Source organism: Falco cherrug, chromosome 16 (assembly GCF_023634085.1).
Source record: "Falco cherrug isolate bFalChe1 chromosome 16, bFalChe1.pri, whole genome shotgun sequence".
Classification (NCBI taxonomy): Eukaryota; Metazoa; Chordata; class Aves; order Falconiformes; family Falconidae; genus Falco; species Falco cherrug.
Window position 1 is genome coordinate 5,989,037 of NC_073712.1, and position 26,635 is coordinate 6,015,671.

Here is a 26,635-nt window from a genome sequence, read left to right on the forward strand (position 1 = left end):
CTGCAGCCTGAGAGGCAGCTCGTGTCAGCTTGCGCTTCCAGGCAGCACTGGGAATTCATCCGAAGTCATCACTGGTTGCAGAAATGAGGATGAGAAGCTTCTGCGAGCGATGACGCTCAGATGGTGGCTTGCTCCAGGCTCTGCTCCAGAAGCCCAAGTGTGCTCTGCTTTACAGGCACGTTTCCCAGGGCTCGGCTGTGGACCACAAGCAGTCACAGCACCTGAGCTAGTGGAGCTAGGGATGAGGGTGCGTGGCAAACTGCTTGGCATCGCGGAGCGCCTGGATTTACTGCTGTAACTTGAAGTACCACAGCTCTCCTGCAGAACTGGAAATGTCAGCCTCCGGCTGGGAGCACTGGTCTGCCTCTCCTGCTGGGCCAGCTGGCACGGGGCTCACAGCTCCGGCATGCTCCTGCTGAGCATCTCTGCACATGGCCAGGACAGAGACAAGCCTCTAGTTGTTAGCTGGAGCCAGCGTGGCAATGAAAACAGATCCAGGCACTGGGGCAGCAAGAGCTGCCTTCCTGGTGGGACAAAGTCAGCCAGCCTTAATCAGACCCACAGGCACCTTCCCCTCCCCGAAGAGCAGCAGAGCAGACATTCACCCTCTCCCTGTCCCCACAGGTGCCACCAGTGGTCCTGACCCCCCCCATGGGAAGGCAGGTCGAGGCATGGGGAGCTCACACAGCAGCTCATCTCCTGCAGAAAGAGCTTGTTTGCTGTTTGAAAAGACCCTGATTTGCCTGCATGTAGATGCTGTGGCACTAGCTGGGAGGGTGTTTCGCTCTTATGAAACAGGGAAGGGTATAAATGCAGTGGTGGATCCTAGAAGAGGGACACTCGTCATCCAGTTCTCTTAATAAAAGTGTCTGATCTCTCCCCTCTGCAAGAACAAGCATTTAGACAGGGTCCCGTTGCTCTAAGACTGTTTAATATTAAAATCATGAAGAGGGGTAGAGTTAACACCAGCTACAACTATCTTCAAACACAGCCAGATTATTTTTCTCCCATTTAAAGAATAGCACGAAGCGTAACAGATCATCCCTCCTCAGTCTGTCTGCAACCTGCGAGCACCTCCACGCCAGCAGCAGCTCGCTGCATGCCAGTTGTACTATTGCACATCACCCTGAAAGTCGCTGGAGGTGCAGCTCCCTCCGGACATAGGATCCCGCTTTGATTTCCAAACTGAACACGCTCTTCCAGAAGGCGCGTTGAAGGCTCAGTTCTCCCCAGCAGCAGAGACTCTCGGGAAGCAGAGCGGGGGTTTTGGAGTGGGAGAAGGTGAGGTTTTGCAGTTGCTTCGGTAAAGAGAGGAGGTGGCTGAGCTGTAAGGAAATTCGGCTTTCGTTTGCACTTCAAACCATTTCTTCTTGGTGGTATCTTTGCCTCCAGGCTGGCTCCCTCATCCCTCTCCCCAGCTCCCCCCTCAGCCATCAGCGGGCTGTGGCAAAGCCGATGCGGTTGTTGCGCCGGTCGAATTTGGTGTAATAGTGCCCGATGAAGCTGGCGCCCAGGATCCAGAGGGGACCAGCCGGGGGTGGGATGTCCAGCCCTGAGAAAGCCACCACGCAGATATCCTCCCCGTACTGGGATTGCTGCAAAGAGGAGGAGAGCCACACAGTGAGGGAGATGCCAGGAGGCAGATCCCTACTGCAGCCTGCCTGAGGAAGGGCTGGGATCCCCAGCTCAGCACCCTCCGCTTGGCCTCGACGTTCCTTCCTCCGGGAAGGAGGATCCCTCCCTTTCTCTGCTCTTTGCTGCTCACCCCAAATCTCCCCCAAACCACCCAAGGAAGCAGCGACAGCTTGGTCTGGCTCATCCAGACACCTCTGCCAAACAGAAGGGTGTGGGGAAAACCAAGAAGCATCATTCTGGGGCTCATCTCAGCTGCTTTAGGGGAGCCAGGAGGGCGCAGGGTGCTGCAGGAGACCTGCACCCCGAGATGCACTGCTCTCCCCATCAGATGCACCCAGCCTGGGGGGAGCTGCCCTCCCGCCCCGCATGGAGGGATGCAGCTTACCCGAAGGATGTAGGCTGAGCCACTGAGCATGTAGGCCTTCCCGCCCAGGTGGAAGGAGATGTTGGGCAGCTGAGGGACTTGGTTACAGTCCACCACATACTGCAGGAGGAGGAGACAGCGCTGAGTTCATTTGCTGGGACGGGGGTGGGCTGGGGTACAGACAGCTGAGGCGGCAGGTGGTGGGCACGTGGAGCAGGGCAGAGGGGGGGCTTTACTCACCTCTCCTTCGGCCATTTCTGCTGCCCCGATGGCTTTCATCAGCACGGAGATGGGGCCGGCTGGGCCGGTGATGTAGGATGCTCCTGTGTCGATGGCCACTGAACAGCCTTCCTTGCAGAACAGGATTTCAGCCCCTACGGACACCCTGGAGCCGGAGGGGAGGGGGGTGACCCTGAGTGTCCCATGGTGACCACAGCTTGGCTCCCAGGGCCATGGGTGCCACATCTTTGTGCAGGGATCACTGGCTGGGCAGAGCATGTGCTGCTCCCAGTGCCTCCGGACTCTCCAGGAGCACCGGGAATCCTCCCTTCAAGCTTCTCAAATGTGAAGGCTAAGCTTTGTCATGTGTGGGTTTGTTTTGTTTTGTTTTTTTTTTAAATGAAACAAAGCGGAATTGTTTCAGTGCCTCACACTCCTTCTGCAGGACTAAAGGGGGTTAAACTCTTCCACTGCAGCTTCCAAGCTGAATCAGCCCAAGGTGCCACCCCCTCCGCATTCCCCAGCTCCCTCCTGGCTGAGCCTGGAGATGCAATTCTGGAGGAACCTGCTCCCCTCCAGAGGGGAAAGCATTCACCAGCAACACCGAGTGAAATCCCCATGGACCACCTTCCCCACCACCCGGCAAGCTTTTCCCAGGCCCACCCTCGCCCACCCAGGGGTCTTTGCAGGATGTGGCCCGGTGCTGCTCCCTGCCCTCACCCCTTCATGCTGATCTGCCAGTAGCCGCTCTTGCTGACGTTCAGGTAGTGGAAGTCCCCGGTGTAGTAGGCTGGGTCGCTGCCCCCGAAGATTATTTCCCCCCCAGGTTTGAGAGGCATGTTCCTAGGGTGCAAAACACAGCGGAGTGATTCCCCCTCGGCTCCTGTCCCTGAAAAAACCAGTGAGAAGGGACCAGCCCCAGCCGTGAGGCTCTGCTGACCCGGTTAGCAGCGGAGGAGAGCGAGTTGGAGCAGAAGAAACCCCGAGTTAGTTCAGAGGGGTGCAAGAGCCCGCAGGAGAGGGGGTGCCACATGCAGAGGCATCTGAGCAGGTGGGTGCTGGCTCCTGTGTGGGGCAGGCATGTGGGCAGAGCCCGGCACAGGGCTGCTGCGGCGCGTGAGCTCCCATGGACCAGTGCCTGGCAGTGGGAGCAGGGGCTGCTGACCCGCCCTGGGGTGCACGGGTGGCTGTTAGTGGGTGCTGTCCTGAGAGCGCTCGTGCTTTGTGTCTTCTTACTTCGAAGCTCTGCAAAGAAAGAGATGCTCCGTAAGCCTGGGGGCCGAGAGCAGCTGTATCCCTGGGGTGCCAAGGGCACCCAAGCGGCACCCAGATGAGGCTGCAGTTGCAGCCAGCGTCGTTAGGTTTTGTTCGTTATTGATGTATCCACCCTCAGCTGAGGTGAAGAGGTACCATGCCTGCTTGAAGCATGAGTTTGTGGGTCTGTTTGTCACTGCACTTGCCAGTGGGGCCACTGGGGACTGCTGGGGCTGGGGGGCAGCATTCCTGCTCTGCCAGGATGGGGCCCATCTACCCACTGCTCCTGCGGGTATTGGTGCTGCAGGGAGGACAGATGCTGGGGCACAACAGTTTGGGGTAGGAAATGAAAAGTTTGGCTGTTTGTGCAGGTTTTTCAATAGATTTTTGGTGATTTTTTGATTTATTATTATTTTGCCTGTAGGTGAAGCGCTAAATCCACTCCCGGCTGCGATTGCTCCAGCCCCACTAGCAGAGCTGGTGACTTTGTGCAATCCGACAGTGACAAACGAGCAGGGAGCAGCCGTTCCCGGCCTCGGCACTCCCTGCCCAGCAGCTCCAGATAAGCATCCACCTGGCTCTGCCTCTTGTGCCGCCTCATTTCACCCCAGCTCCTCCAGGCATCCTCAACGTGCTCCTGCCCCCCACCCCCACCAGGTCCCGCAGCCTCAGCCATGGCTCTTTCCCAATCCCGAGGTGCAAACCCAGCACTGCCGTGGCTGCAATGCCCATGCCTTGCCCCGCAAACACCTCCCCAGCCCTGGCACCTGCTCCCCATAAGACCCACCGGCTGTAGTAGACAGAGAAGACGTCCTCCTTGAGGATCTGCTGGGAGAGGATCCGGTCGAAGACAGGGGTGATGCCGTCGATGGCCTGGCTGGGGTAGCCCATCCCCAGCACCCCATCAAACCTGGCAAAGATGAAGGGGAAGGCAGGCAGCGCTGTCGCCTCGGCAAAGACCTGGATGATGGGGATGTCTGACACCTGGGGAAGGGCACAAGCATCTGTGCAGGGAGCTGGGGGGCTAAATCCCCCAAAGAGCCCCCCCCCCCCACTCTTGGGGTAACCAGGGGTGCTCATATGGGTGAGCAGAGCCACACGCGGACATCTCCTTGCTGAGCCAGCAGCTCCAGGTCTGCAAATTCAGGACACGCACGTACCATGACGATGTCCTGGCTGAGGAAGCCTTTGACGCTCCCCGTCCCGTAGCGGATGGCGAAGCCCGTGCCGTTGGCTACGTACGTCCGAGACTTGGAGGAGTCGTAGCGGCTGTGGGAAACTGGGGAGAAGGAGAAGGTGCATCAAAGAACGCTAGTGAGGCAGCAGGAGCAGGACCGGCTGAGGGTCTCTACTCCCCCAGCCTCCGTGGGGTGATGAACCCACCTTGCCCCAGTGCCAGGGGACCTGACAGTGGCAGACCACCCCCCCCTCATGCAAAGACAGCCATGCCAGCCCGCTCTGAGCAGCCCTTGAGACGGAGGGACTCGTCTACGGTCACTGAGCTGAAGCTGGAGCTGAGGTTGGGGGGGCGTCAGCCCCAACCCCGTGGCGGGCCATGCCCCCGTACTCACCGCAGGCACTGTAAAGGGGGGAGCACTTGTAGGATGGCACCCACAGGTTGGCCGAGCCCGTGTCAAAGACCACCTTGAAGGTCTGCGCGGGGGTACCGATGCTGATCTCGCCGAAATACTGGGTCTGGAAGAAGGACGGCATGGGGAGCATCCCGGGGGGCACAGCTCAGGCAGGGCAGGGGGGTCCCACAGACGTGGCAGCGAACGCACCGTGGGGTGCAGCGGGTGGGACTCGGGGGGTGCGGGGCTGTGTTGGGATGACAAGCCCCCCACGCAGGGAGACACTCACATCCAGGTAGTTAGTGAGGAGGGTGGGGGCTGTCCCGTTTCGGGGGGCGACCACCCCGCTGCGCCTGCTCTGCCTCAGCTCGGGGAAGACGTCGGACACCTTCATGCCCATCTCCTGCAGCGTCTGGCGGATGGAGGGCATCCCCCGCAGCGCGATCCTGCCGGGGGGCGAGGGCAGGGCTGGGGGGCCAGGGAGCACCCGCAGAAGACACACACCCCCCTCCCCCATCCCCCGCCCAGCATTCCTGCCCTGGGAAATCCAGCCAGGTGGCTCTAGATGGCAGCAGCTCCCCACGCCGTGGGGCTGCCAGCCCCACACCGGCCCCGGGGATGGGGGGATGCATCACAGCCCACTCAGGGCGGGGACCCCACGGGGGGTGGCTGCTGCAGGAGGCATCTACCCACAGCGGGCAGCCACCCCCGGGCTGAGCCCAGCCCCACGCTTGGCTCGTTTGCTTTACAAATGAAACGCTCATCTTGGCCTCCTTGGTTATTTGGAGACCAGGATGCTGCTGAGCCATGCGGTGCTCAAGGGGAGAGAGGGAGAGGAGCAAGGAAGAGCAGGTGTGCTAGTGCAGGGAAGACAAGGAGGAGGAAAGGGATCTCCCAGCATGGCTGCAGCAGGAGGAGAGCCCTTCAGCCCTCAGCACCAGCCCAAGCACCCAGGAACAAGGGGAGACGGTGAGACCCAGCACACCACGGGCCACCCGCAACACGCACGCCTGCTACCTCTGCAAAGCCTGGGCTGGCGAGGGGAAGAAGCTGGCACCCCAGGTCATGGTCAAGACCACCAGATACTGCTGCACCCTCCTGCTGTGTCCTGCCGGCATCGCGTTCTCCCAGGGCAGCCGCCTCCTTTGCCAGCTGCTTAGTTGCATCCCAAAGGGGAGGATGCTTTTATAGCCTGTGTTTCTGCATCCCTGTGGGTTTCTCCTCCCCGCTGGCCGGGGGAGGGCTGAGGATCCCATGGGCAGCACCAAGGGCAGGTGGCTGGATGCTGGCTGTGACAGTCCCTGCCGGAGGGTGGCATGGCTGAAAGAGCCCCGTGCCCAGCAGCAGGTGGGCATGGCTGACAGGCACGGCTGGCAAGGGGAGCTGTGAATAGCTGGGAGCCGTGAGCCCACGCTCCTTGCGGTTAATAGCATTGCTACGTGTCAGCGCCTGGCTATCGCTAACTGTGTGCAGGCCACGGGCCAAATGCCTGGTGGTGTCAATCAGGAGAGCTGGTGGGTGATGCTGATGCAGGTGGTGGTGGCTCAGGTCTAGATGGCAGTCTGGCCAAGGAGATGTCCCCAGGCTCCATGCTGCAGAGGAACCAGATTTGCCCTTCCCCAAAGGCCTGGGATTGGGAACAGCAAAGGGCGCTCAGCCACAACCCCCTCGGCCACGCAGACGCCAACTGCAAACCCACCAGACCCCACTGCCCTTGTGGGGGCTGCTCTGAGCACAGCAAGGGGGAAACAACCCCCCAGCTCGGCTAAGGCAGTGAGGGAACAAAGCCTTAACGCAGAGCCTGGAGCAGAGAACAGCTAAACTCATTGCAGTTGTTGCATACTATACTGGATCAAGGTACAAGTTTCCCCAGCCTGGCCAAGCACACCACGGTAGGGAAGAACACTCCATTCCTTACCTTGCACAGGACAAGAGGAGCTCAGCGTGGCTCTGGGTACCCGAGCCGCTGTGCCCAGCCCTGCCCTGTGTTTTGGAAGGGAGATGCTGTTCAAAACCCTCAGCTTGGGGACTCCTTGCTACAAGGTGCATCGCTGGCCCCCAGCTCACACACGGCTGTGCTTCCTCAAGCAGTGCCCAGCCCAGGGTGGTGGGTGCTGGATCAGGCCCTGTGGCTCCCAGCCCAGAGCCTGACCTCAGGGAACCTTGGTGGGAAATGGTTGCAAAAGCAATAAAAATGTTCTTGGAAGAAACCTGACAACACACTTGCCCCCGCCTCAAAACCCCCAGCTACGTAATCACGCCAGCATGCTCCCGTTGCAGACGGGATTTGTTTAGGGCACTGCTGTCACCCTTACCCAGGGGCCACGAAGGGGGACACCCCACAGGCTGCAGACAGCTTTGCCCCCAGACCCAGGGCTTTAGTGCCTCCTTCCCCTGTGGGAATTTAGCCGCAGTCCTTGGGGCCAGGGGAAGGCTGACCTCTGCGGGCACCCAGGCTGTGCCCCACAGGTCGCAGCCCCGCTCCCCCGCGCCCTGACGTCTTTTCCCACGCTGGGCTCCAGCGCTGCGTCACTCGGGGGAGCCTCGTGCCCCGGCGCAGGTTGCAGCGAGGTGCAGAGGTCAGGAGCCACAGTGATGCGAGAGAGAGCCTGGCGAGGAGCCACCAGACGTAAATCCCCATCCCAGGGCATCGCATGGGCTCTGCCTGCTTTGCCAAGCACTGTTCCCCAAAGGAGAGCCCGGGGCTGTAGTGCGAGTCCAAAAGAAAGAGGGGGAAAGTGGTCTCAGGATGCAGGACCATGGGACTCCAGTGCTTCCAGCTGCCCTTCAACCCAGGGCCAAGGGGAGGCACACCTGCAGGAGCTCTGAGGAGCATCAGATGCTCTGGGCATGGCTTTCGCCTAGGAGGGACAGATGGACCCCACTCCCATGGGGCAGCTGGAGCGGGATGCAGCTGGGAAGGGCAGAGGATGGGGAGTCCCAGGGGAAAGGCAGCACCAGCCTGTTCTGGTCCTGGAGGATGACAGCACATCCCACATCCTCGAGGATGACAACCCCATGCCAAGGGAATGGCACCACAAACCCCTTGGAAGGGAAACCAAGGCATAAACAGACAAAACCAACTTACCCAAGCCCCTCAGAGAACTGAGGGCTGTTGCCTTGCAGTGGCCAGTGCTAGCCCTGAGGCTGACCTGCTCGCTGGCAGCACCAGGGCTCCAGGATGCCCCTCAGCACCTTCCCCCATACAAGGAAAATCCCTGCAAGGCATTTTCCAGTTACCTCCGTCAGCAGCGAGCAGGGATGAGCAGCTGGTGCACAGGAGCAGCAACGTAAAGACCTGACACAGGGCTTTAAATCACCTGCAAGGGGTGGTTTTGTGCACAGGGTCATAGGAACCAGGTGATGGGGAAGGAGCCCTACCGAGGACCAGGCTCCGGGAAGGATGGCCACAGGGACATCAGCCAGCCCTGGGACCACACTGATTTCATCTCCAGCCCTCCAGGAGACCCAGCCTTGCAGGGAAGATGCTCAAGGCTCCCCACGCAGCCTCAAAGCATCAGGCAGCTCTAACCAAAGCATCACTTAACCTGAATTTGCGATGACTGAAGGTAACATGGGTGCAATCTCCCCGCTCAGTTCCTGCACTGCTGTGGGAAACCTGCTGCAGTTTGCTGCAGAGGGCTGGGGTTTCCTACAATTACACATCCCATAAAGAGCTGCTCATCTGGAAATAGCAGGGGAACGCTCTTAAGTTATTTCCCTGCCTGCTTTCAAGGAGTTGAACAATTAAGCTAAGAGGGGAAAAATCAAGGAAAATGCTTTCCAGAAAGAAACAAATGCTTTCCTGAAAGATAAATGCATTCCTCTAGCGTTAGGCTGAACAAGTGCGTTTCTTAAAATAAAATTTGAAATATTAAGTACTTCCCTCTCTAAATGGAATCTTAGCCAGTTTCACTGAAGAGCCTTATTTCTTGAGGGATCTTTTAAAGCAGTACGAGAAGGTAAGCACATTTCTGTCCTTCCCACGCATTTTACACACTTTTCTCATCCTTGACTTTGTTGCTAGTAAAAACACATGAGGCTTGTGAGGATCCTTGTTTTGGATGACTGAAGAGGTCGAGCGTAAAAGCAACTTTTGGGAAGGACTTGGAGGAGGCTCTGGATGGCACCAGCACTGGGGGAATTCAGCCATTGACGTCAGCAGAGCCAGGGCTTCACCCAAAGTGTTTGCTTGAAACCAAAACTGCTCTGGCAGGGCACATTGAAATAGCAATTTACTGAACAAAAGGGAAAATATTCCCCTGCAATAAGCTTCAGCAATGCAAGCTGGGGAGAGGAGCTCTGGCTTGCTGCTGCCTGCTCCATCCCAGAGGCAGCTCACAGCCTTTCCCTAGCTCATTTTGGAGCCTGATGGGAAGCATCATTCACAGCCACCCAGGGATGGTGCTCCATCCTGACTTGATTTTCCCAGCAGGGTGAAGTGACAGCACCTTACAGCACCCAGAGTGCACACCCTGCTCACCCATGCTTGCTGCCAGAGAGATGGGGCGTTAAAGCATGGGAATCACCTTATCTTGCACAGAACATCTCTGGTACCATTCCTCTTTCTTCTGGTGAAGTCCCAAAGACAAAACATGGCCAGGAAAAGTTGCTGTGCAGCCCAGGTATGAGGCTCAGCTAGGGTAAAGCAAAGACAGGAATCACAGATAGGCATCAGAGAGGCTGCAGCCCTCACTCCCACGATGTCCAAGCTCATCCTCCCTCTCCCATCCCTCCTCCACAAGTAGCTGCCCAGCTCTGCTCCAGACCCCTCTGCTTTATCATCAAAGCTGGCCCTGATACCAGCAGGGCTGGACCCCCATCTACCTTCCTCCTGCCCACAGCCAAGCTGATGCCGGGAAGCTGCTGGCTCTTCTTACCCCTTCCCCAGAGCCTTCTGCTGCAATCTGCACCCAAAGTAAAGGCACCCCCTCAAAACCAGCAGCAAGGGAGCCTCTTCCCCTGAGCCAGACCCCCTCAGGGATCCAAAAGCAACCATCCCCAACTTGGGGAAGGGGCTGCCCTGATTTATCCCTGCTGGGGAGCTCATCGTCTGTAACCCAGGGCTCAGCCTGGCTGCTGGGCTGGGGTTTGGGTGCTCAGATGAGTTACTGCACATCACCTGAGCAGCCAGAGCAGTTCCCAGCTCTGCTTTCACCTGGTGCAAACCCACCGCAAACCTGGGCACCGGTGCGGTGCCTGCTAAGCGCCAACAGGCACAGCCACCAGCTCAATCAGGCTGCGCTTCCATCAAGAGGGAACAGGTTTAACTCAAACTCATTAATTAATTCTTGCAAGTTAAGAAGAGTATCTGCACAGGGACCAGCTTTGATGTGATTGCCTTGGTTTAATTAAACTTTTGCTTGCACCCAGCTTCCCAAGTGCTCATAGAAACCTGGCTCACATCCATTCAGCTCGTGTCTCTGATCGCACAGACCCGCTGAGTTATCCAACCAGTTCTCTGGCAGTGCCGGCTGTGCTCCTAGGGAGAGGAGTTTCTGCAGCCCGAAAAAAATAGCTTCTTTAGAATCATCTGACATTAAGCTAGGAGAGCTTTGTGCTGTCCTCAGATTCCTGCCGGCCATGAAGGTCTCCCTGCAAGCAGCCAGCCTCTCACACCGGGAGATGCTCGTCCCCCAGAGCATCCAGCAGCACAGGTCCTGCCTCGAGCAGTGTTTAAAAGCACCTGATGTACCTGGGCCTGAACGGTTCTTGAGGTCAAATCAGCTGCAGAGAGGACACAGAGGGGACATGGTAGGTGATGCCATGTGATGGGACCCCAGCAGCCACCCAGAACAGCCCCTTTCTGTCCCTGCAGGAACAGGCTGGAAAGCAGCAGCTTCCCATTGCCCTCCCAGGAGGTGTGCTGGGGCTGCGAGGATGCACAGCAGATGAAAAGGTGCTTTGAATGCCAGTGGATAGGGCTGGACCCCCCCTGTGGCGTAAGCCATGGGATCTCCAGAGTGGTGCAGACATCCAGGTGATGGGTGGCAGCCAGCTCCCCCAGCACCCACGCTGGCATTGGGGTGGGCATCAGGTGCTGGAGATGTTGCCCTGGCTCAAACCCCGGCAGAGCTGTCCCAGTGTCCACCACCGCTGCTGTGGCTCCCACCAGCTCCGGCCAGCCAGGCAGCAGCCATCGGGTCCAGCTCTGCTCCGTCCCGACCTCATCCCACAGGAAACGGGTCTATGGGAAATGCAAGTCCTGGCCCATAGTGCTCAGAGATGTCAGCACTGTAACTCCGTGGATTTGCTCCAGGTCCCCCCTCCCACCCCAGCATCTCTCAATTAATTAATAACCCCAGATGTCATTTGCTTTTTCATGGTCGCTGAATTTGAACAGGATAATTTACTCTCCTCTGATCAGGTCATGAAATGTTAATGTGGTCTAATGGGTGTTTTCCTAACCTTCTCTGCCCTCTCCCGTGGCTCCCTGGGCTCTGCCCTCTGCAGCCCACATCCCTGCGGGACGCATGGGAAGGCAATGCCACTGCCCCTGCCTGTAAGCCAGGGCTGACCGAGCCAGCTGGAGCTCATGGCAAGGGCAGCCGGGAGCCACGGCCACCAGAAGGTCCCCATGCCACCTCCAGTCATGGCCATGGGAAGGTCCCTGGGCCACCTCCAGTCATGGCCATGGGAAGGTCCCTGGGCCACCTCCAGCCGTGGCAATGGGAAGGTCCTTGTGCCACCTCCAGTCATGGCCATGGGAAGGTCCTTGTGCCACCTCCAGCTGCGGCGATGGGAAGGTCCTTGTGCCACCTCCAGTCATGGCCATGGGAAGGTCCTTGTGCCACCTCCAGCTGTGGCGATGGGAAGGTCCTTGTGCCACCTCCAGTCATGGCCATGGGAAGGTCCCTGGGCCGCCTCCAGCCGTGGCCATGATGCTCTTGGTGACATTAGGAGATGCCAGAGCTGGAGCAAGCCTTGAGCCACAGGAAAGGAGCACAGTCTGAGCTCAGTCTCAGACACAATTTTAATTAAATCTTTCCACAGGGGAAGACAGAAAGAATAAAATAATGCTAATACGTCCAGAAGCCTGCCTGGCACAGTGCTTGGTCCCCGGAGCCTTGCTCAGGAGCTCCTGTGGGAGCCCCACAGGGCGGTGAGGCACCGTCCCCGGAGCAGGGGTGGCTCCGACCAGCACTGAGGGTCCCAGGGCTGAGAGGCAGCAGCCCACCGTGGGAGAGCTGGACCCAGTGCTCGCTTGTGCCATCCCATCTCCAGCGATCCAGCCTATCTCACAGGTCACACCACGGAGCCGCTGTCTCCCACCTTCTGCAGGAGCTGCAAGAGGGATAAATCCTGATCAGCATGAAAATCCTTCACTGCATCCCTGGGGGGTGCGGGGAGGCTGCGATGGCTTTCCCTGTCTGGTCCCAACCATGGCAATTGGGATGGATATCACCCAAGGATTGCAAACCCTAAGGGTCACACCAGCCCCTGCGAACTGTGCCCAGCACCCTGCTTACCTTGCTCAGCACAGGGATGTTTACCAGCGAGCCCAAAAACCCAAAAGCCACTGGGAAAAAACTCCTGTGTCAAAACAAAAGTTTCTGTTAATATCCGTGCCAGAATTTTGCTATTGGGAGCAACGGGGGCTCTGCCCAGGGCTGCAGGACACAAAGATCCCCAGCCCCAGCTCCTCAGGCCGGGATACCCATGCCGTGCCGGGATGGCCGGGTGCTGTGGGACGGACCTGAAGAGGGTGATGAAGCCATAAGCCTCCAGCAGCATGCCCAGGAGAGGCCACCGCAGCAGGACGATGAGGACCCCCCCGAGGAAGAAGCTGGTGCCCTTCAGCTTTGGCCGCTGGAAGAAGAAGGTGAAGGTCCTCCTGAAGCCGATGATGAAGACCAAGCCAGAGAGGAAGAGGATCTGGGAGGATGCAGGGGAGCAGGTCAGAGGAGCCCTGCCCAGGTGGACCCTTTGCTCCATCCTGGGCGTCAGTGCCTGCTGCGGGAGTCACAGCCCCACTGTACTCACGTTCCCAAAGGCCAGGAGCACTGAGTCGAAGTACAAGAGCATCCCAAAAAGGACAAAGAAGAGGCCGAAGCCAACCAGTCCCACACCGATCCCTGTGGAGAACGGGAGAGCTGAGACGGAGGCTTGGGCACATGGCTCATGTCCCACCTCGAGCTGCAGTTGTGCTCCTCAGCAACTTTCTGGCTCATTCCCTCCCAGAAATGTGCTTTGGATTTCTCTCCAAAGCTTAGAAACAGCCTTTCAATCTGCCCAAGCCTTGGGGAGTCTGTCAGTACCCTAGAAACCCATCTGGGCTTCTGGATACGGGATAAACCATAAAGAAAAAAATAAATGGGAAGACCATTTCCAACATTTTTCTGAATAGTGGCACGAAGGGTGTTGGTGCAGGGAGCCGGTGGGTGAGGCTGGAGATGTTCTCCCCTGCTTGCTGTTCCTGCTGCAGACCTGGGCAGATGGGGGGCTCTGCAGGACCCCAGTGCTGGTCCCCACACCCAGCCCTGCCTGCCCCCCGTGTCCTGGCAGGGCTCCCACCGTGTCCCCCCCCTGCCCCAGCATGGGGCTTGCCATCACCCCAGCCCCCCCAGCCCGCAGCTTCCTGGCTCAGTGCTGCGGAGCACCCCCACAGTGTGCCCTGGTCCCACAGGGAGGGGCATCGCTGCCGGGACACGGCCACCCCCTGCCCACCCACTTACGCTGGAAGTCGGTCAGAGACACCATGTTGCTGGCAGCGGGGCTGGGCGAGGGTGCCTTCCCGGCAGTGACCCTTGGAAAGGCCTTTAGTCCCCACGTCATCGTGCAAATCATTAACATCCCGGCAGTGCCTGCCCTGCAGTGGCAGCACCTCTTTTGGGGGGGACACAGTGGCTGGGCATCGCTGCAGGGTGACACATAAGGGCTGGTGGCCACTGGTCCCTGCCCTCCCTGCAGTTGTCCCTGGGAAGGGATGGGCAGTGCTTGGAGCGGATCCCAAAAGGGGGGTGCACACAGCTGTGGTGTCCCGTGGGGTGTCTGAGTGGTACCCGGGGCACCGTGACCCCCCGGCTGGGAGGGAGCCCCGCACAGGCCTGGGTGCTGCACGCACAGCTCCCTGCAGCATCCTCACCGAGCATCGCACGGGGCAGGAGGGTCGGTCCCAGCTGGCAGCCAGGCTGGAGGGGAGCTCTGGCATCCGCTGTGCCCCTGCCCCCCCAGTTTGCTGCCCAGTGCAGGGCTGATGGCTCAGCCAGACCTGCAACGCAGGGTCCCTGTGTGGCACATGTCACCCCTGGGACCTCTGCACCCACATCCCTCGAGAAAGCCCGCAGGGACCAGCTCCACGTACCAGCTACTTACAAACCATCTGCTTTTATTCCTTGGCTTTATACAAACTTGCCAGGTACAAATGTGGGTTTTATCCCTCCGTGAGAGCTGGCTACCGAGCAGCTACAGGTAAAATAAACTCCACCAGGACAGCGAACCCCCCAAAACAGGGAGAGGGAGGAGAAGGTGCCACCAGCCCTGGAGTGAGCTATGGGCGAGGTGAGACCCTTCCTTGCCTGTGGAGATGCTATAGCCATTCATCTGTCATCTCTTTGGCCTAATATTAAAATTGTTATCCGAGGTCACCTCTAGACGAAAGACACGGACACCTTGTTGTTTCTTAGATACTTTTATTTCTCTAACACTAGCAAAAAACCCCAGAAAACAAATGCCTCCCCTCCCACCCTCCCCAGTGCATAAATAGATTTCCTCCCGATGCAAATCCTTTCTCGGTTACAAGTCACTGGTATATGAAGTGTTATGAAAAATAATAACCAAAATAAAATTAAGAATTAAGTTTGTTGGTTTTTTTTTTTTTTAAAAAAAAACAAAATCAAAAAACAAAGTAACAACCGCCGGGTTCCACAATAGGGCAGCCATGGGGTCCCGGTGCACCGAGCTGCACTCACATCATGGGGATCAGACCCGGCCACCACGGCATGGAGCCTTCTGGTGGCTCCAGGCACACCAGGGGCAGGAGCACTGGGATGCTCCTCATCCCCTCCAGTCCCCAGAGACGGGAGGAATCGCTGCCTACGGGTCTGCGTGCCCCTTGGGCTCCTTGCTGGGCAGCACAGCCTCTGTGTGGGCCACAGCCACGCACCATGGTCCCCAGCATGTTGGCAGTCCCCAGCACGCTGCCGGCGGTGTCCCCACAGCCGGTGTAAGTGGGGTCTGCCCCAGTTACACGAGCTGGGGAGCCCGCCCCGGCCGCCACACCACTGCGCTCAGGGACAGGGAAATAAACGCATCATCTCTTAAAACTTACAGTCTCTTTTATATTTTATTTTAAATAAATTTGCTTTTAATAAAAGCAGAAAAAATATATATTTTTTAAATAGGTTTTTTTTTTTTTTTTTTTTTTTTTTTTCCTTCTGATAAATTGGCAAAGAATCTGCTTTTGTAACTCATTGGCAGGGCTGGTGCCAACAACCCTGCGGAGAGAGCTTAGCACAAAACAGTACCTCCCAGAAAAGAAGAGAAAAACAAATATAGATATATATTATAAATGTATAATTTCCATAAAACATATATTAAGGCATGTAATAGCAAAATAAAGGGCCAGCTTTATGAGCTAAGAGGGCTGCGGGAGGCTCGGGAGCGGAGCAGGACTTGGGGCTCCTGGGTTCCTACCAGTATTGCTACGATGGGGTGCGTGGGGGGTGACGGGGATGCAGAGAGGGGAGCACGGGGCAGGGGTCCTGGTGGGTGTCAGGATCAGGCTAGTAGGGAAATCGCTGCAGGATGGACGTACCTCGCTCCTCACTCCATCTGCCTTGCTCGCCCCAGCCCTGTCGGGGCAGCCCTGCCAAGTGCGCAACCTTGCGAGGGATTCCACCTTTCCTGGAAGAACCAGCTTTTTTTTCCTCCCTCCAGAAAGCTAAAGAAAAGGGTCAAGGTGCTACAGGAAAACCAAACAAACCGAAGGGTCTGGAGTGCAATGGCAAGGTCTTGGGGTGAGACGCAGCGCCAGATTTTCAGGGGGGCTGAGGCAGAGGTGATGACGGCAGGATGGGGGCAGCCAGGATGCTGCTCCCCGCGCTGAGGACGAGCCCTGCTGCTGCTGCCTGGCCACAGTCCCCTTCCCCTTGTCATCACTGTCCCCATCCACTGCAAAGGGATCCCTGCCGAGCCCGCGGCTTTGCCGTCCTGCCCAGCACCTCAGCTCCCCACACTGCTCCTCTGCTCCTGTGCAACATCCCAGTCCCTGCCTTGACCTCCTGCTCCGCACCAGTGGCAAACCAGTGCCCCAGGCAGCCCTTGTACCGCCCTGACCCCAAGCGCAGCACTCCCCCCCGGCACCTCCATGTCTCCTCCAGTCCCACCTCCATCCATCCTCTTCCCGACACAGCTCCTTCTTCCTCCTGCTGAGCCACCAGCATGAGGAGCAATGGGACAGGCCAGGCTCTGCCGGCAACCACCCCCAGCCAGCTGGATGCTAAAAGCAGATTCAGGGCACAGGGAAGGGAAGAAGCGCCCGAGGAGCAGAGATGGAGCATCCAGGTCCAGTGTAAGGTGGAAGCACCATCCGTGGTGGGCACTGACTGGTCTCCATCCAGAAGAGCCCCTTCACAGACCTCTGGGAGACCAACGCATCAGCATGGGGAGCCCGGGGAGTCCTACGCTCCCCCAGGGCTGCCCTGGCAGGGAGATGGCTGCTGTGCCAGTGGCCACTGCTGCAGCTGCCCCTGCCCGGCTGTCCATGCAAGCCTGACACCAGGACACTGTGGATCTGTCCCTGTGCCAGCTGGCAGCCTGGGGGCTCCTCGGGGGCCCCGCTCCAGCAAACGGCCTCCCAGAGCTCACACATCTCCTCCAGGACAGGGTAGAGCAGCTGGTGCTGTTGGTACTGCATCTCCCCGCTCGGCAGTGCCGGGTGGTCTCACCATCAGTGGAGGGGGTGGGGGTCCAGGAGAATCAAAAATGATGGCGAGAGGTTCGGTGTCATGTCGGGGTGCTAAAACGTGGCCCCGTGGAACTTGATGGCGCCGGCAGCAGCCAGCGCTTGAGCTGGAGGGAGAGGAGAGCGTGGCTGAGCTATGCACGGGCTGCCCAGCGGTGGGGCAGCCCCCGTGCCCCCCCCCCCCCCCCCCCCCCCCTCCGGACCCCTCTCCTGCCCTGCTCAGAGGAAAAACTAGCACATATTTGGCTCTATGCCCCCAGCTCCCTGCGGGTAACCTCCAACCGAGCAAGGGGACACTCTGTCCCCCCACTTTGCAGCTACCAACATGGACATACCAGGGCAGGTGTACCCCCATAGCCCGGCCTCAAGACCCTCCCCCCCCCGCAACTTTTGCTCCCTGCATGGGGTCCCCAGCCTGCGGCAGCCTGCTGAGCTCCCCCCACCCCCGCTGGGGTCCCTGGCTGACCCAGCCCGGGGGGCTTTGCCTTGGAGAACACTTGCACTTGGTCCATGGGAGGAGACGGGGCTGACGTGGCTCGGGCAACGTTAGCTGGAGCAAGCAGTGATGGACGGATGCCGGGCGCAGAAGAGGCGCCCCCCGCCCGGCCCCCCAGGATGGAGGGAGGATGGGATGAAGTAGAGAGAAGAGGTGCTTACTTCATGGCTCAGACACGCATAAAATGGCTGTTGTCGGCGACCCGGGATGTTTCAGACGAGAGGGGGTTGGTCGGTGGAGTCGGGGAGGCTGGGGAGGTGGGAGGGCTTGGGGTAGCGCATTGAGCTGGAAACAAGAAATGGGAGAAGGGCGTGAAGAACACAAGCTGCCGGCAGCGGCGAGGGGAAGGAGGTGACCCAGCGAGAGGTTAGCGGAGGGGAGGAAACGGAGAGGAAGGAAGGGGGGAAGCAAGCGCGGTCAGGACAAACAGCCACAGCGGCACCCGGCCGCGCGCGCACACGTGAGCTCCCCGCAGGGCTCCTCATGGACAAGGCATGGCGTGCCACCATGCTGGCTCTGGCACGGTGTGCCACCGCGTGCTGCACGGCCAGGCGCTCCCATCCTGCAGCCTTGCCAAGGCTGCTGACAAGGTGCTGAAACCTGTGCCCAGCCAAAGCGGCGATGCACGGGAAGGCAGCCCCCGGCACCGCAGGCAAGGTCCTGGCAGCTGCCGGCATCACCAGGCTGGCTCTCCCACTGACCAGTGCCCTGCCCCAGGACCAGTGCAGCCCAATCTCCTGCCCATATTGGCCCCCTGCTGCTTTTGCTGCCTGTCCATCCATAAACCAGTCTTGCATCCCACCTGCCTGATCCGCCCTGCCCTCCTGGCACGTAACGCTACCTGTGGTCTGCTCTCCACGGGGCTGGCAGGCTCCGACCCTCTGTGCCCCCCCGTGCCTTACCCGAGAGCATGCGGCCCCGGCGCGAGGCCTCGGCAGCCAGAGCACATGAGATCTCTATCCTCTTCTCCTGCTCCTGCAGCTGGGTCTCGGGGTCCTGGGGGGCATCCACCTCCCCCTCGCCCAGGGGGATGACGTTCTGCAGGCTGCGCAGAACACCCGACATCACTACCTGTGCCCAGCCGCAGCGGGCCAGACCCCGCGGAGATGGCCGGGGAAGGGGTGCAGGTGGGTGGTGGGGTGCACCCCGGGATGGCCCGTCTGGGCATGGGCACAGCAGCCTCACCTGGATTTGGCAATGAGGGTCTTGATCCTTTCCACCTTCTTCTGCTTCTCCTTCATCTCCTCGGGGCTGAGTGGCGTATCAGGCTCCAGTTCAATGTACCGCTCAGGGATGAGGACTTTGTCCGGCGTGGAGAGCTGGGTGCAGCAGCGAGGGCTGAGCTGTGTGCTGGCCACAGAGGACCCACCCCCACCCCAGCACCCACTTGTCCCACTCACTCCCAGCACCTGCCTGGGTAAGGGCAGCCCCTGGCCGGGCATGGCCAGCAGCTTCAGGACCCTAACCGATGCAGGAGGATGGATTGACCCCCCCCCCAGTGCAGGGTGTGGAGGGAGGGATGCCCCGTCCCCGAGCTGCCAGCTGCTCCAGGACAGCCTGTCCTCACCTCCTTGTTAATGTCCACGTCGTAGTGCTGCGGCTCCAGCTCCATCTTGCGCAGCCGGGCGATCTCCTCCTGGGGTGTCTCGTAGACCTTGCTGGGGTCATCAGAGCGTAGTGCTGCCTCCAGGTCGGAGATGTCCACCTCATGGATGCTACGGTGCCGGCGCACCTGCGGGGGACCCCAGCTCCCCTGAGACCCCTTGGCATGGCACAGTCCCCCGCCCCAGCCCCCAGTGTCCCCTCTGCTCTGTCAGGGACCTCGAGCACTCTGCAAAGCAAAGACCAGTTTGCCCCAGTCCCACGGCCGGTGCAGGGACTCACCACCTTGTAGGAGGCGGGTGCCTTCGTGCCGGGGGTGTCAGGCTGCTGGCTGCTGGGGAGCTGCAGGCTGCGCCGCTTCTCCTTCATCGAGCCACTCTGGTGGCGCTTCATGCGGTCGATCTGCTCCTCCACGCTCATCTTCACCTTCGTTTCGTTGGCAAACACGGCACTCTTTGGTCTCTCCTGGGGAGACCCCAGCCCCACGGTCACGCACCCCTGCCTGCAGCAGGGTCGGACCCCAGCCGCCCCTCTGCAAGGGGCTGCTGCATTCAGCCTGCTCTCGGGATGGGGGGGGAGATGCCCAAATAGCCCAGAGGGTCTCAAGGAGGTGGATGGTGAGATGTGGAGCCACGTAGCCACAGGCTCCTCACCGCAGGCTGCAATACAGCCCCGCTTTGCTAGCCCAGCCCCACCACCCCGGCCCCCAGCCCCTCAAGGCGAGCCCTACCCGGGAGCTGACCCCGTTGGCCATGCCGCCGATGCTCCTCCTCGGCACGCCGGCTGTGCGCGCCACCTCCTCCTCTGCCGGAGACTTGGTCCTGGGGGGGACGATGCCTACTGTGGAGCAAACCATAATGTCAGGCTGAACCCCCCCGGGGACCAAGGGCAGGGTCCCAGCAAGATTCTGGGTACCCAGCTGGCACAGGGAGCTCGCTGAGCGGGACCCACTGACCCAGTGCCATACCCTTGTTGAGAGCCGCTTGCTTCTCCCCCTCCTGCTCCTGCCGGCTCTGCAGGAGCCCCTCAGCTGGGGGGCCGCTGGGGGCTGCTCGCTGCGCCTCTTTCTTGCTCTGCTCGAAGCTTGGCTTGGGCTGCAGGAGGGAAGCAGGTCCCCCGTGAGCCCCTCTCCTGCCTGGGGACCGTGCTCTGCCTGGGGACAGACCCGCAGCTCTCCACAGCCACAGGGTGACATACAGCCCACAGACACACTCCGGGGAGCAGACGGACACACAGACGCCAGCCAGATGGTACCAGTGCACCCCAAATGTGCATGGAGAGGGGCTGACAGGGCTCTGCAGCTCTCGTTCCTGCTACGCCCTGGCTGTCAGGGTTGGGCAGCGATCACTGTCCCCCTAGGACGGGCTCCCGCATGGGAAAGGCTTCCTGCAGGGGTGACAAGCCCACCACGGCTCAGAGGTGGCACCCAAGAGCTCCAGGACAGGGACACCCTGGCTCTGTGCTGAGCTCCAGCAACATCCCATGCCCACGGGAGGGGACAGGATCCCACAGGGGCAGAACCCGGGACAGTCCCCATGCAGCAGCAGAGAGTGACCAATGGGACATTTTGGGGTCCTTCCCCTCTTGCCTGCCCAGAGCCTGGGCACCGGTGCTGGTGTGATGGAGAGGTATGGCAACAGGCCGAGGAGCCCAGCGTGCCCCCCTGAACCACCCTGTTGCTCTGCAGGGACACGATGCATCCCGACACCCCTTTACACCCTGTGGGTCAGCACGCAACCACGACTGTGCCACCCCACAGCTGCACGGCTGCCGGAGGTGCCACTTGCGGGGTCCGTAGCCCTTCCCAGCTCAGCACGGCCACAGCTTTGCAGTGCCAGCCCCCACATGCACACATCCTGACCCCCTGGCTGCAAGGACACTTGTGTCTCCTGCTGTCCAAACCTGGCCCCTTCCCCTGGTGGGACCATGGCCAAGGCATGACCAAGAATTCCCAAATCCAGGTTTGCCCGGGGTGGGCAGGAGCCGGGGGGGTCACCCCCACTGACAGAGCTTGCCAGTAGTACACAGTGGGGAGCGGTGCTGCAGAAGGACAGCGAGAGAGGTGAGGGCAGAGGAAAGCAGAGGGGCCGATGCTGGGGACCACAGCAGCTTCAGGGGCTGCCCAGGAGGAGCCAGCCCCTGTCCTGAGCCAGCGCAGCGGGTGCTGCATGTGGGTGCAGGGGACCTGGTGGGGACAGGAGGGCCATGATGAGGCTGCTGGGGGCACACTGCCTATTGCTCCCCTTGAAGAGGGCAGGTACAGCCACCTGCTGCCGTCCCCTAGCTAAGTGCCACCTCCACGCTGTCCCTGTCCCCACTGCCAGAGCAGAGGGTGGGCAGCCCCATCGCCTGCCTCATCCCAGCCCCTGCCAGCTGAGGTTTCGGGGAGGAAGAGGACGGGGCGGCCGCTGCAGGGCTGCTCTAGAGAGGTTTCGGTACCTGTCCCCTCTTCACCTCGCCGCCTTGCTGCCAGGAAGGGGAGGTGGGGTACGGCCAGAGGCGGCTCTCGCTGGGGAGCGGAGGAACAGTCGGAGGAGACTCCAGGGGTACGTAGGACTTGGGGAGGGGAGGTCGAGGCGGGCCTGGTTCCTGGGGTGGAGAGGAGCGTGAGGCGTGAGAGCAGAGACACTGAGAGCCGGGAAGGAAGAGAGAGTTAGAAAAAGATCGAGACACACACAGTGGAAGCGTCGAGCCAAGGAAGGGAGGAGGAAGAGCAGCCAGTTGCCACTCCCCAGGGCTCCGTGGTCTCCATGTCCCCATGCAGAGGGGGACAGTGCTCCCCACCTCCTGCGCTGCCCTTGCTGCTGCACGTCCCCAGGGCAGCAAGGCCAGGCAGGGCTCAGGGGCTCCCGAGCTTGGGGCTGGCAGCCCCCAGGAGACATTGCCATCACCTCTGTGCAGCCAGGTGGGGTGGGGGAGTCCCCAAATTCCACCCTAAACTCCAAGTGGATGAAGGTGAGACCAGCAAGGGCAGCGAGAGGGGGCTGAGGTGGCAGCAGGAGCCGGTCCTGAAGCCAAAGGCTGGAGCTGAGCAGCTCTCAGCCTTCAGGGCTGCTTGATGCAGGAGCCCAAAGGCTGCAAAGCCCAGCCGCATCCCCTGCAAGGACCGTGGACCCTGATGTCACTGAGGGACACGTAGCCCATGGATGTGGCCAAAACTGTGTCCCCAGGCAAAAGCACTAGGAAACGCAGCCACGTTCCATGCCTGGTGGCCACCCATCCACCAAGAGCAAGGGCTCGGGCCAGCTAGCGAGCCAGGCTGGGGATCCACGGGTGGCAAAAGGCTCCCTAGGGACACCCTGGCTCACTCACCTCGCTGGGTCCTGGCTTGGTGGGTGAGCCCTGGGAGCCGGAGACGAGGGAGAAGGGGCTGAGGGGGCTGGTGAGGCTGGCTGAGCTCAGGGGGCTGGCAGGGCTGTTGGAGCTGTACGTCCCCGAGGGGCCAATGGCCACTGTGGAGAAAAGCAGAAATAAGCACGTGCATCAACGCCTCCACCTCCCCGAGCTGGCGCTGCCGTCTGCCTGGTGGCAGCACAGGCACCGGGGATGTCCCAAGCCACGGCACGTTGGGGTTTGTGCTGTGCAAGGGCAGGGACGGACCCCACTCACCTCTGTGCTTGGCAGTGTCCGTGCCGCGGGATGGGTTGTTCTTCCTCAGCCCCTCCATCACGTCCTGGATCCGCCAGATCTCCTTCTGGATCTGCCGGTTGAGCATTTCGTTCTGGAGGGGAGAAGAGGCAGCGGTCAGAGCAGCTCCCACCGCTGTCAGCCCCACGCCGAGCCGAGGGATCCGGGGGTGCTCAGCTGGGGCAGACACAGCCTGGGGGGCTCTCAGCTGTCATGCCCATGACTCGCAGCCTGCCAGGAACCATGGTTCCACTCTCTGGGTACCCGCCATGGGCTGGGGGGAGCTGACGGAGCCTCAGCAGCACAGAGAGCGCTGGGCTGCAGCCCCTCGATGGTGCCCAGGTTCCTCAGCCCCTCTGTCCTTGCCCATGACCAAAGCAGGACACCAAGGGCTGAGCATGGAGCAGCCGCTTGCAAACCGGCTCCTCAGGGGGAGCAGAGGGTTGAAGGAACCAGGGGGCTTCCACCATCAGTGGAGGGACCCTGGTGCCGGTGGGGTCCTGCTCACCTGGATGTCCAGGTTCAGCTGCTCCCAGAGGTCGTCGTGCAGGGTGGACACCTCGCTTTCCAGGCTCTCGTACTCAGCAGTGCTATTTGCCAAGGCCTTGGGGGGCACAGGTAGGTGGGTTAGGGGGGGGTCTTTGGCAGGTTTCTCCCCCAACTAGCAGCAGCCCTGGCCAGGACAGTGTGGGAGCACCCAGGAAAGCAGGAGGATGCTGCACCCAGCACAACGTCCCCAAGCTGAGGAGGGGGTGGCAGCAAGGGGGTCCCAGCTCCGCTGTGCCCATGGGAATGCCAGGTGCCAACAGCACCCTGGCACAGCAGGGATGGAAGCAGGAGCCGAGATGGCTCGGGGCATGTGTGCCAGCTCACCACAAGGGTTAATTCGCTTTGTCCCCACTGAGGGACTTCGGCTTGTCTAGGTCCCCAGCCAGCCAAGGGGATTTCCCTGCCTGTTTTTTTACAGGAAGGGAGAAAAGGGACCAGGCAGGGGAGAGACCCACAGCCAGGGACTGCAGCGGACGGGGAGCCCGTTACCGTGCTGGCCTGCGACAGCTCCACACGGATATTGATGAGCTGGTTCTGGAGCGATTCCTTCTTGTGCAGCAGCTTCTCTGGGTAGGCGGGCTGGCTCCCAAACATCTCCAGCTCCTGGTGCGTCCCCATCAGGGCACTCTCCAGGCTCTCCTAGGGGGATGCAGCCGTGAGAGCCTGGCTGGTGCAGGAGCTACAGTTCCTCTCCTTAACGGGCCATTAACACGTGGGGAGTCCTGGGACTGTGGCAGGGCCAGGGCATCACCCCCAGCCCCGCTGAGCTGTCCCCAGGAGAGCAGGACACGTTGCTTCCTTGCAAAGCAGTTGCTGCCTGGGACCGTGCAGCACGGCCCACCCCGGACTGTCGCTTGAGCTGCCCAGCACGTACCTTCTCTGCTCGGAGCTGCTGCACCAGCCTCTCCTGCTCCCGTAGCACCTTGTTCTGCTCACAGAGCTTCCCCAGCAGCTTCTGTGCCCGGGAGGGAAAGAGAAAGGGAGAGGATGAGAGCCCAGCAAGGCGGTGTGTGGGCTGCACCCGTGCCAACAGCTCCGTGCTCAGCCACGAGAGACGGGATGCAGCCGGGACGTGGCCCACAGGGCTGGATTGATGGGACAATGCCTGGTCCTGGGGAGGGTTTCCAGCCTCCTGCTCTCATTGCAGGGACTTGAGCCCTGGCCAGGGTGACACGGGTCAAATCTGGACACGGGACAAGACCAAGCAGCTAAGCTCCACGGAGGATTTAGTCCCCAGGCGGCACACACCACACCTGGGACAGCACCAGCTCCCACCCGGGCTGTGCAGGAGCACTTGGCACAGCTCTATAGGGAGAGCAGATCTTTTGCAGGGGACGGGGGCAAAAGCACGGGGCAGAGAGGGGACACGCAGGACGGACATTTGCTCTTACATCGGTGTCTTGCTCGCTTATCTTGTAGGCATGCAGTGTCTCCCTGTAGGCCTCCGGGAAGGGTGTCACCTGCAAGCAGAGCCTGGGGTGAGCCCAGCTCCGGGAGCCCCTGGGGAAGGTGAGGCAGGTCCCAGCCCCTCTCCCCCGTCCCCGTGAGTGGGGAGAGAGGCGAGAGCCACATCTCCGGGGGCGGCATGTGCTCCCCACAGCCGGCACGGCCGGGCAGGCACCGGCATCAGTCGGGAGGCAGTGAGCGCTGCAGGCAGCATGGGATGTCGGTGCTGGAGCTCTCGCCCTGGCTCTGCCCGGTGGCTCGGATGAAGGCACAACCTCCCTCCCCGTTCCCAGCCCCACTGCCCATCGGGTGGGCAAGCCACGGGAATTAGCTGGAGACAACCTCACCACAGGACGCCAAGAGCCGAGTTAAAGAGATGCCTCGTGAATCATTAACTGCCTAGTGTGTAACTGCCACCATTTCACAGGCAGGGAAACAAAGGCAGAAAGATTACGCTGTAATCCCACTTAGCAGAGTGGAAACACCTATAAATCAGCTGCTGCATAAGAGCCTGTTTACCATCCGGCTTCTCTGTGAGTCATTTTCCTTTCCTGGAAATCTAAATTACTAATGGGACCTCAACAATTAAATGCCTCCAAGATCTCAAGATGAAAGGCACAAGATAGGAAGAAGGGGATCATTATTACTAGAAAGCAAGATGTTACTTCAGAGCCATTTAAAACCATAGGAAAATGCAAAGAGACCTGAACCTGGGAAATGCCCAGCACGGCTGGAGGCAGAGCCTGGCGGATGGGGATGCTGCTGCCGCTGGGCAGGGAGCTCCACCAGCGAGAGCATCTCAGCAGCTCCAGCTTCACCCTCCAGCATGTCCCTGCTCCCTGCACACAGCAGATGGAAACAGGCACCTTCCCTTCATCGGAGACCCCCAGTGACTGCCTGGCTGCTGCACACTCGCACAGCCAAGGAGATGCCCTGGGCTGCACGGTGGGGCCCCACGACCCCTCTGCCCAGGGCTGGCAGCATGATGGGCTGCAGGTTGCAGCAATCCAGGGACACGTTCCCAGGTGACGGGACCCGCCTGCGCTTTGAGCTGCAGCCAAACATCGAACATCAGGAGGGACATCCCAATGCTTTTGCAGCCCTCTCTGGTGGAGGAAACAAATGGGCCAGAGCCTCAGGGGGGAAAAGGCTGTTTCCTCTCCTTGGTCAGGAGTTAATGCTTTGGTTTACGAGCCTTGGGCTGGATTCCCTGTCTCTGTGTCATCTCACACCTTCTCCTTCCCTCACCAACATGATGGCAAATGAAGGGTGAGCAAAGCACCCGAGTCCAGCCCAAACGAGCATGAGAGTTCAGGACTGCTGCATCCTCACCTTGTGCTCTCAGCACAAGGATTTACTGGGTTTTAGTGGCTCATTGATGGATTAGCAAAGCCTGTGATGGACTAGCAGGTCCCCGAGAGCATGATGTGCTGGAGCCGCATGGATGTTGGAGTCTGCATGAGTGGAAATGACAGGAGGTGACCTCAGGGATGGAGTGGGGGGCGGCTGGCGTGGCTGCCATGCACGAGCCATGCACGGCCCGGCGGCCGGAGGCTTACTTGCATGTAGAGCTGAGCCCTAGGGGAGGAGGTCTCCACCATCCTGTTCACCATACTGATCAGGGTTTCGCTCTCGCTCATCTGTGGCAGACAGGGAAGGAAAGTTCAGAGGTCAGCAGAGATGCGCTCCGTGGTGCTGCGGTGGTGCTGGGTGCTGGGGTGCTGTCTGAACGGTGAGGCGGCTCAGTCCAGGAGCCCTCAGGGCATCCGGCTGCAAGATGCCACCTCCAAGAGATGTCCCAGGGGCTTGAGCCACGTGGGGATGGCTGCCCCAGGCTGCTGCTGCTCCATTTTACATACTCAAGAGTATCCTGGGCTGGTTGCATGCCCTGAAAACTTTGTTGAGGGGAAAACACAGATAAAACCGAGCCAGCTCCAAGCTGGGCGGCAGCAAAGTGCACACACAGA

General features: G+C 60.1%; 3 protein-coding genes across 20 annotated transcripts in view; all 3 read right to left on the minus strand.

The window, feature by feature from the left end:
- Nucleotides 1-923: 923 nt before the first annotated feature.
- On the minus strand, nucleotides 924-10,583 carry REN (renin). The gene is given in 13 exon segments (XM_055728312.1): nucleotides 924-1,595; nucleotides 2,021-2,119; nucleotides 2,240-2,384; nucleotides 2,939-3,061; nucleotides 3,455-3,463; nucleotides 4,260-4,456; nucleotides 4,633-4,751; nucleotides 5,044-5,167; nucleotides 5,333-5,489; nucleotides 5,744-5,858; nucleotides 9,709-9,796; nucleotides 9,799-9,950; nucleotides 10,448-10,583. Coding segments are annotated over 13 exon segments (1,626 nt in total). The 3' UTR covers nucleotides 924-1,433.
- On the minus strand, nucleotides 10,371-13,828 carry GOLT1A (golgi transport 1A). 3 transcript variants are annotated; one of them, XM_027816628.2, is made up of 5 exons: nucleotides 13,719-13,828; nucleotides 13,027-13,118; nucleotides 12,736-12,852; nucleotides 12,513-12,573; nucleotides 10,371-12,327 (listed from the first exon to the last, which is right to left on the minus strand). In XM_027816628.2, the coding sequence occupies exons 1-5, from the start codon at nucleotides 13,816-13,818 to the stop codon at nucleotides 12,017-12,019; spliced, it is 681 nt and encodes a 226-aa protein (XP_027672429.1). In that variant the 5' UTR covers nucleotides 13,819-13,828; the 3' UTR covers nucleotides 10,371-12,016. The 3 variants fall into 3 exon arrangements, with proteins under 3 accessions (XP_027672429.1, XP_027672428.1, XP_005447123.2); XM_027816627.2 differs by having other exon boundaries at nucleotides 12,736-12,918; XM_005447066.3 differs by having other exon boundaries at nucleotides 12,194-12,327; nucleotides 12,513-12,576; nucleotides 12,740-12,918.
- A 1,013-nt stretch (nucleotides 13,829-14,841) lies between these two features.
- PLEKHA6 (pleckstrin homology domain containing A6) overlaps nucleotides 14,842-26,635 on the minus strand; it is a 49,096-nt gene continuing 37,302 nt past the window's right edge. For 11 of the 16 annotated variants that reach the window (XM_055728212.1, XM_055728211.1, XM_055728210.1 and 8 more), the window contains 16 exons: nucleotides 26,228-26,308; nucleotides 24,614-24,682; nucleotides 24,097-24,177; nucleotides 23,712-23,861; nucleotides 23,182-23,277; nucleotides 22,656-22,767; nucleotides 22,359-22,498; nucleotides 21,486-21,635; nucleotides 20,014-20,140; nucleotides 19,777-19,886; nucleotides 19,329-19,511; nucleotides 19,012-19,176; nucleotides 18,630-18,763; nucleotides 18,347-18,489; nucleotides 17,606-17,729; nucleotides 14,842-17,055 (listed from right to left, as the gene is read on the minus strand). In XM_055728212.1, coding sequence (XP_055584187.1) covers nucleotides 17,614-17,729; nucleotides 18,347-18,489; nucleotides 18,630-18,763; nucleotides 19,012-19,176; nucleotides 19,329-19,511; nucleotides 19,777-19,886; nucleotides 20,014-20,140; nucleotides 21,486-21,635; nucleotides 22,359-22,498; nucleotides 22,656-22,767; nucleotides 23,182-23,277; nucleotides 23,712-23,861; nucleotides 24,097-24,177; nucleotides 24,614-24,682; nucleotides 26,228-26,308 — 1,857 coding nt within the window. In that variant the 3' untranslated portion in view covers nucleotides 14,842-17,055; nucleotides 17,606-17,613. The remainder of the gene's footprint in view (nucleotides 17,056-17,605; nucleotides 17,730-18,346; nucleotides 18,490-18,629; nucleotides 18,764-19,011; nucleotides 19,177-19,328; nucleotides 19,512-19,776; nucleotides 19,887-20,013; nucleotides 20,141-21,485; nucleotides 21,636-22,358; nucleotides 22,499-22,655; nucleotides 22,768-23,181; nucleotides 23,278-23,711; nucleotides 23,862-24,096; nucleotides 24,178-24,613; nucleotides 24,683-26,227; nucleotides 26,309-26,635) is intronic. The other 5 variants (XM_055728207.1, XM_055728204.1, XM_055728199.1 and 2 more) reach the window with 4 other exon arrangements.

Bases quoted from the DNA above. Each gene is read 5' to 3' on its own strand.
- GOLT1A (XM_027816627.2), bottom strand. From the start codon at position 13,818: ATGACGTGGGGACTAAAGGCCTTTCCAAGGGTCACTGCCGGGAAGGCA. The intron at 13,119-13,718 runs GTAAGTGGGTGG...CGTTCTCCACAG, and splicing joins GTCTCTGACCGACTTCCAGC to GGATCGGTGTGGGACTGGTT. The intron at 12,919-13,026 runs GTGAGTACAGTG...GCATCCTCCCAG, and splicing joins TGCTCCTGGCCTTTGGGAAC to ATCCTCTTCCTCTCTGGCTT.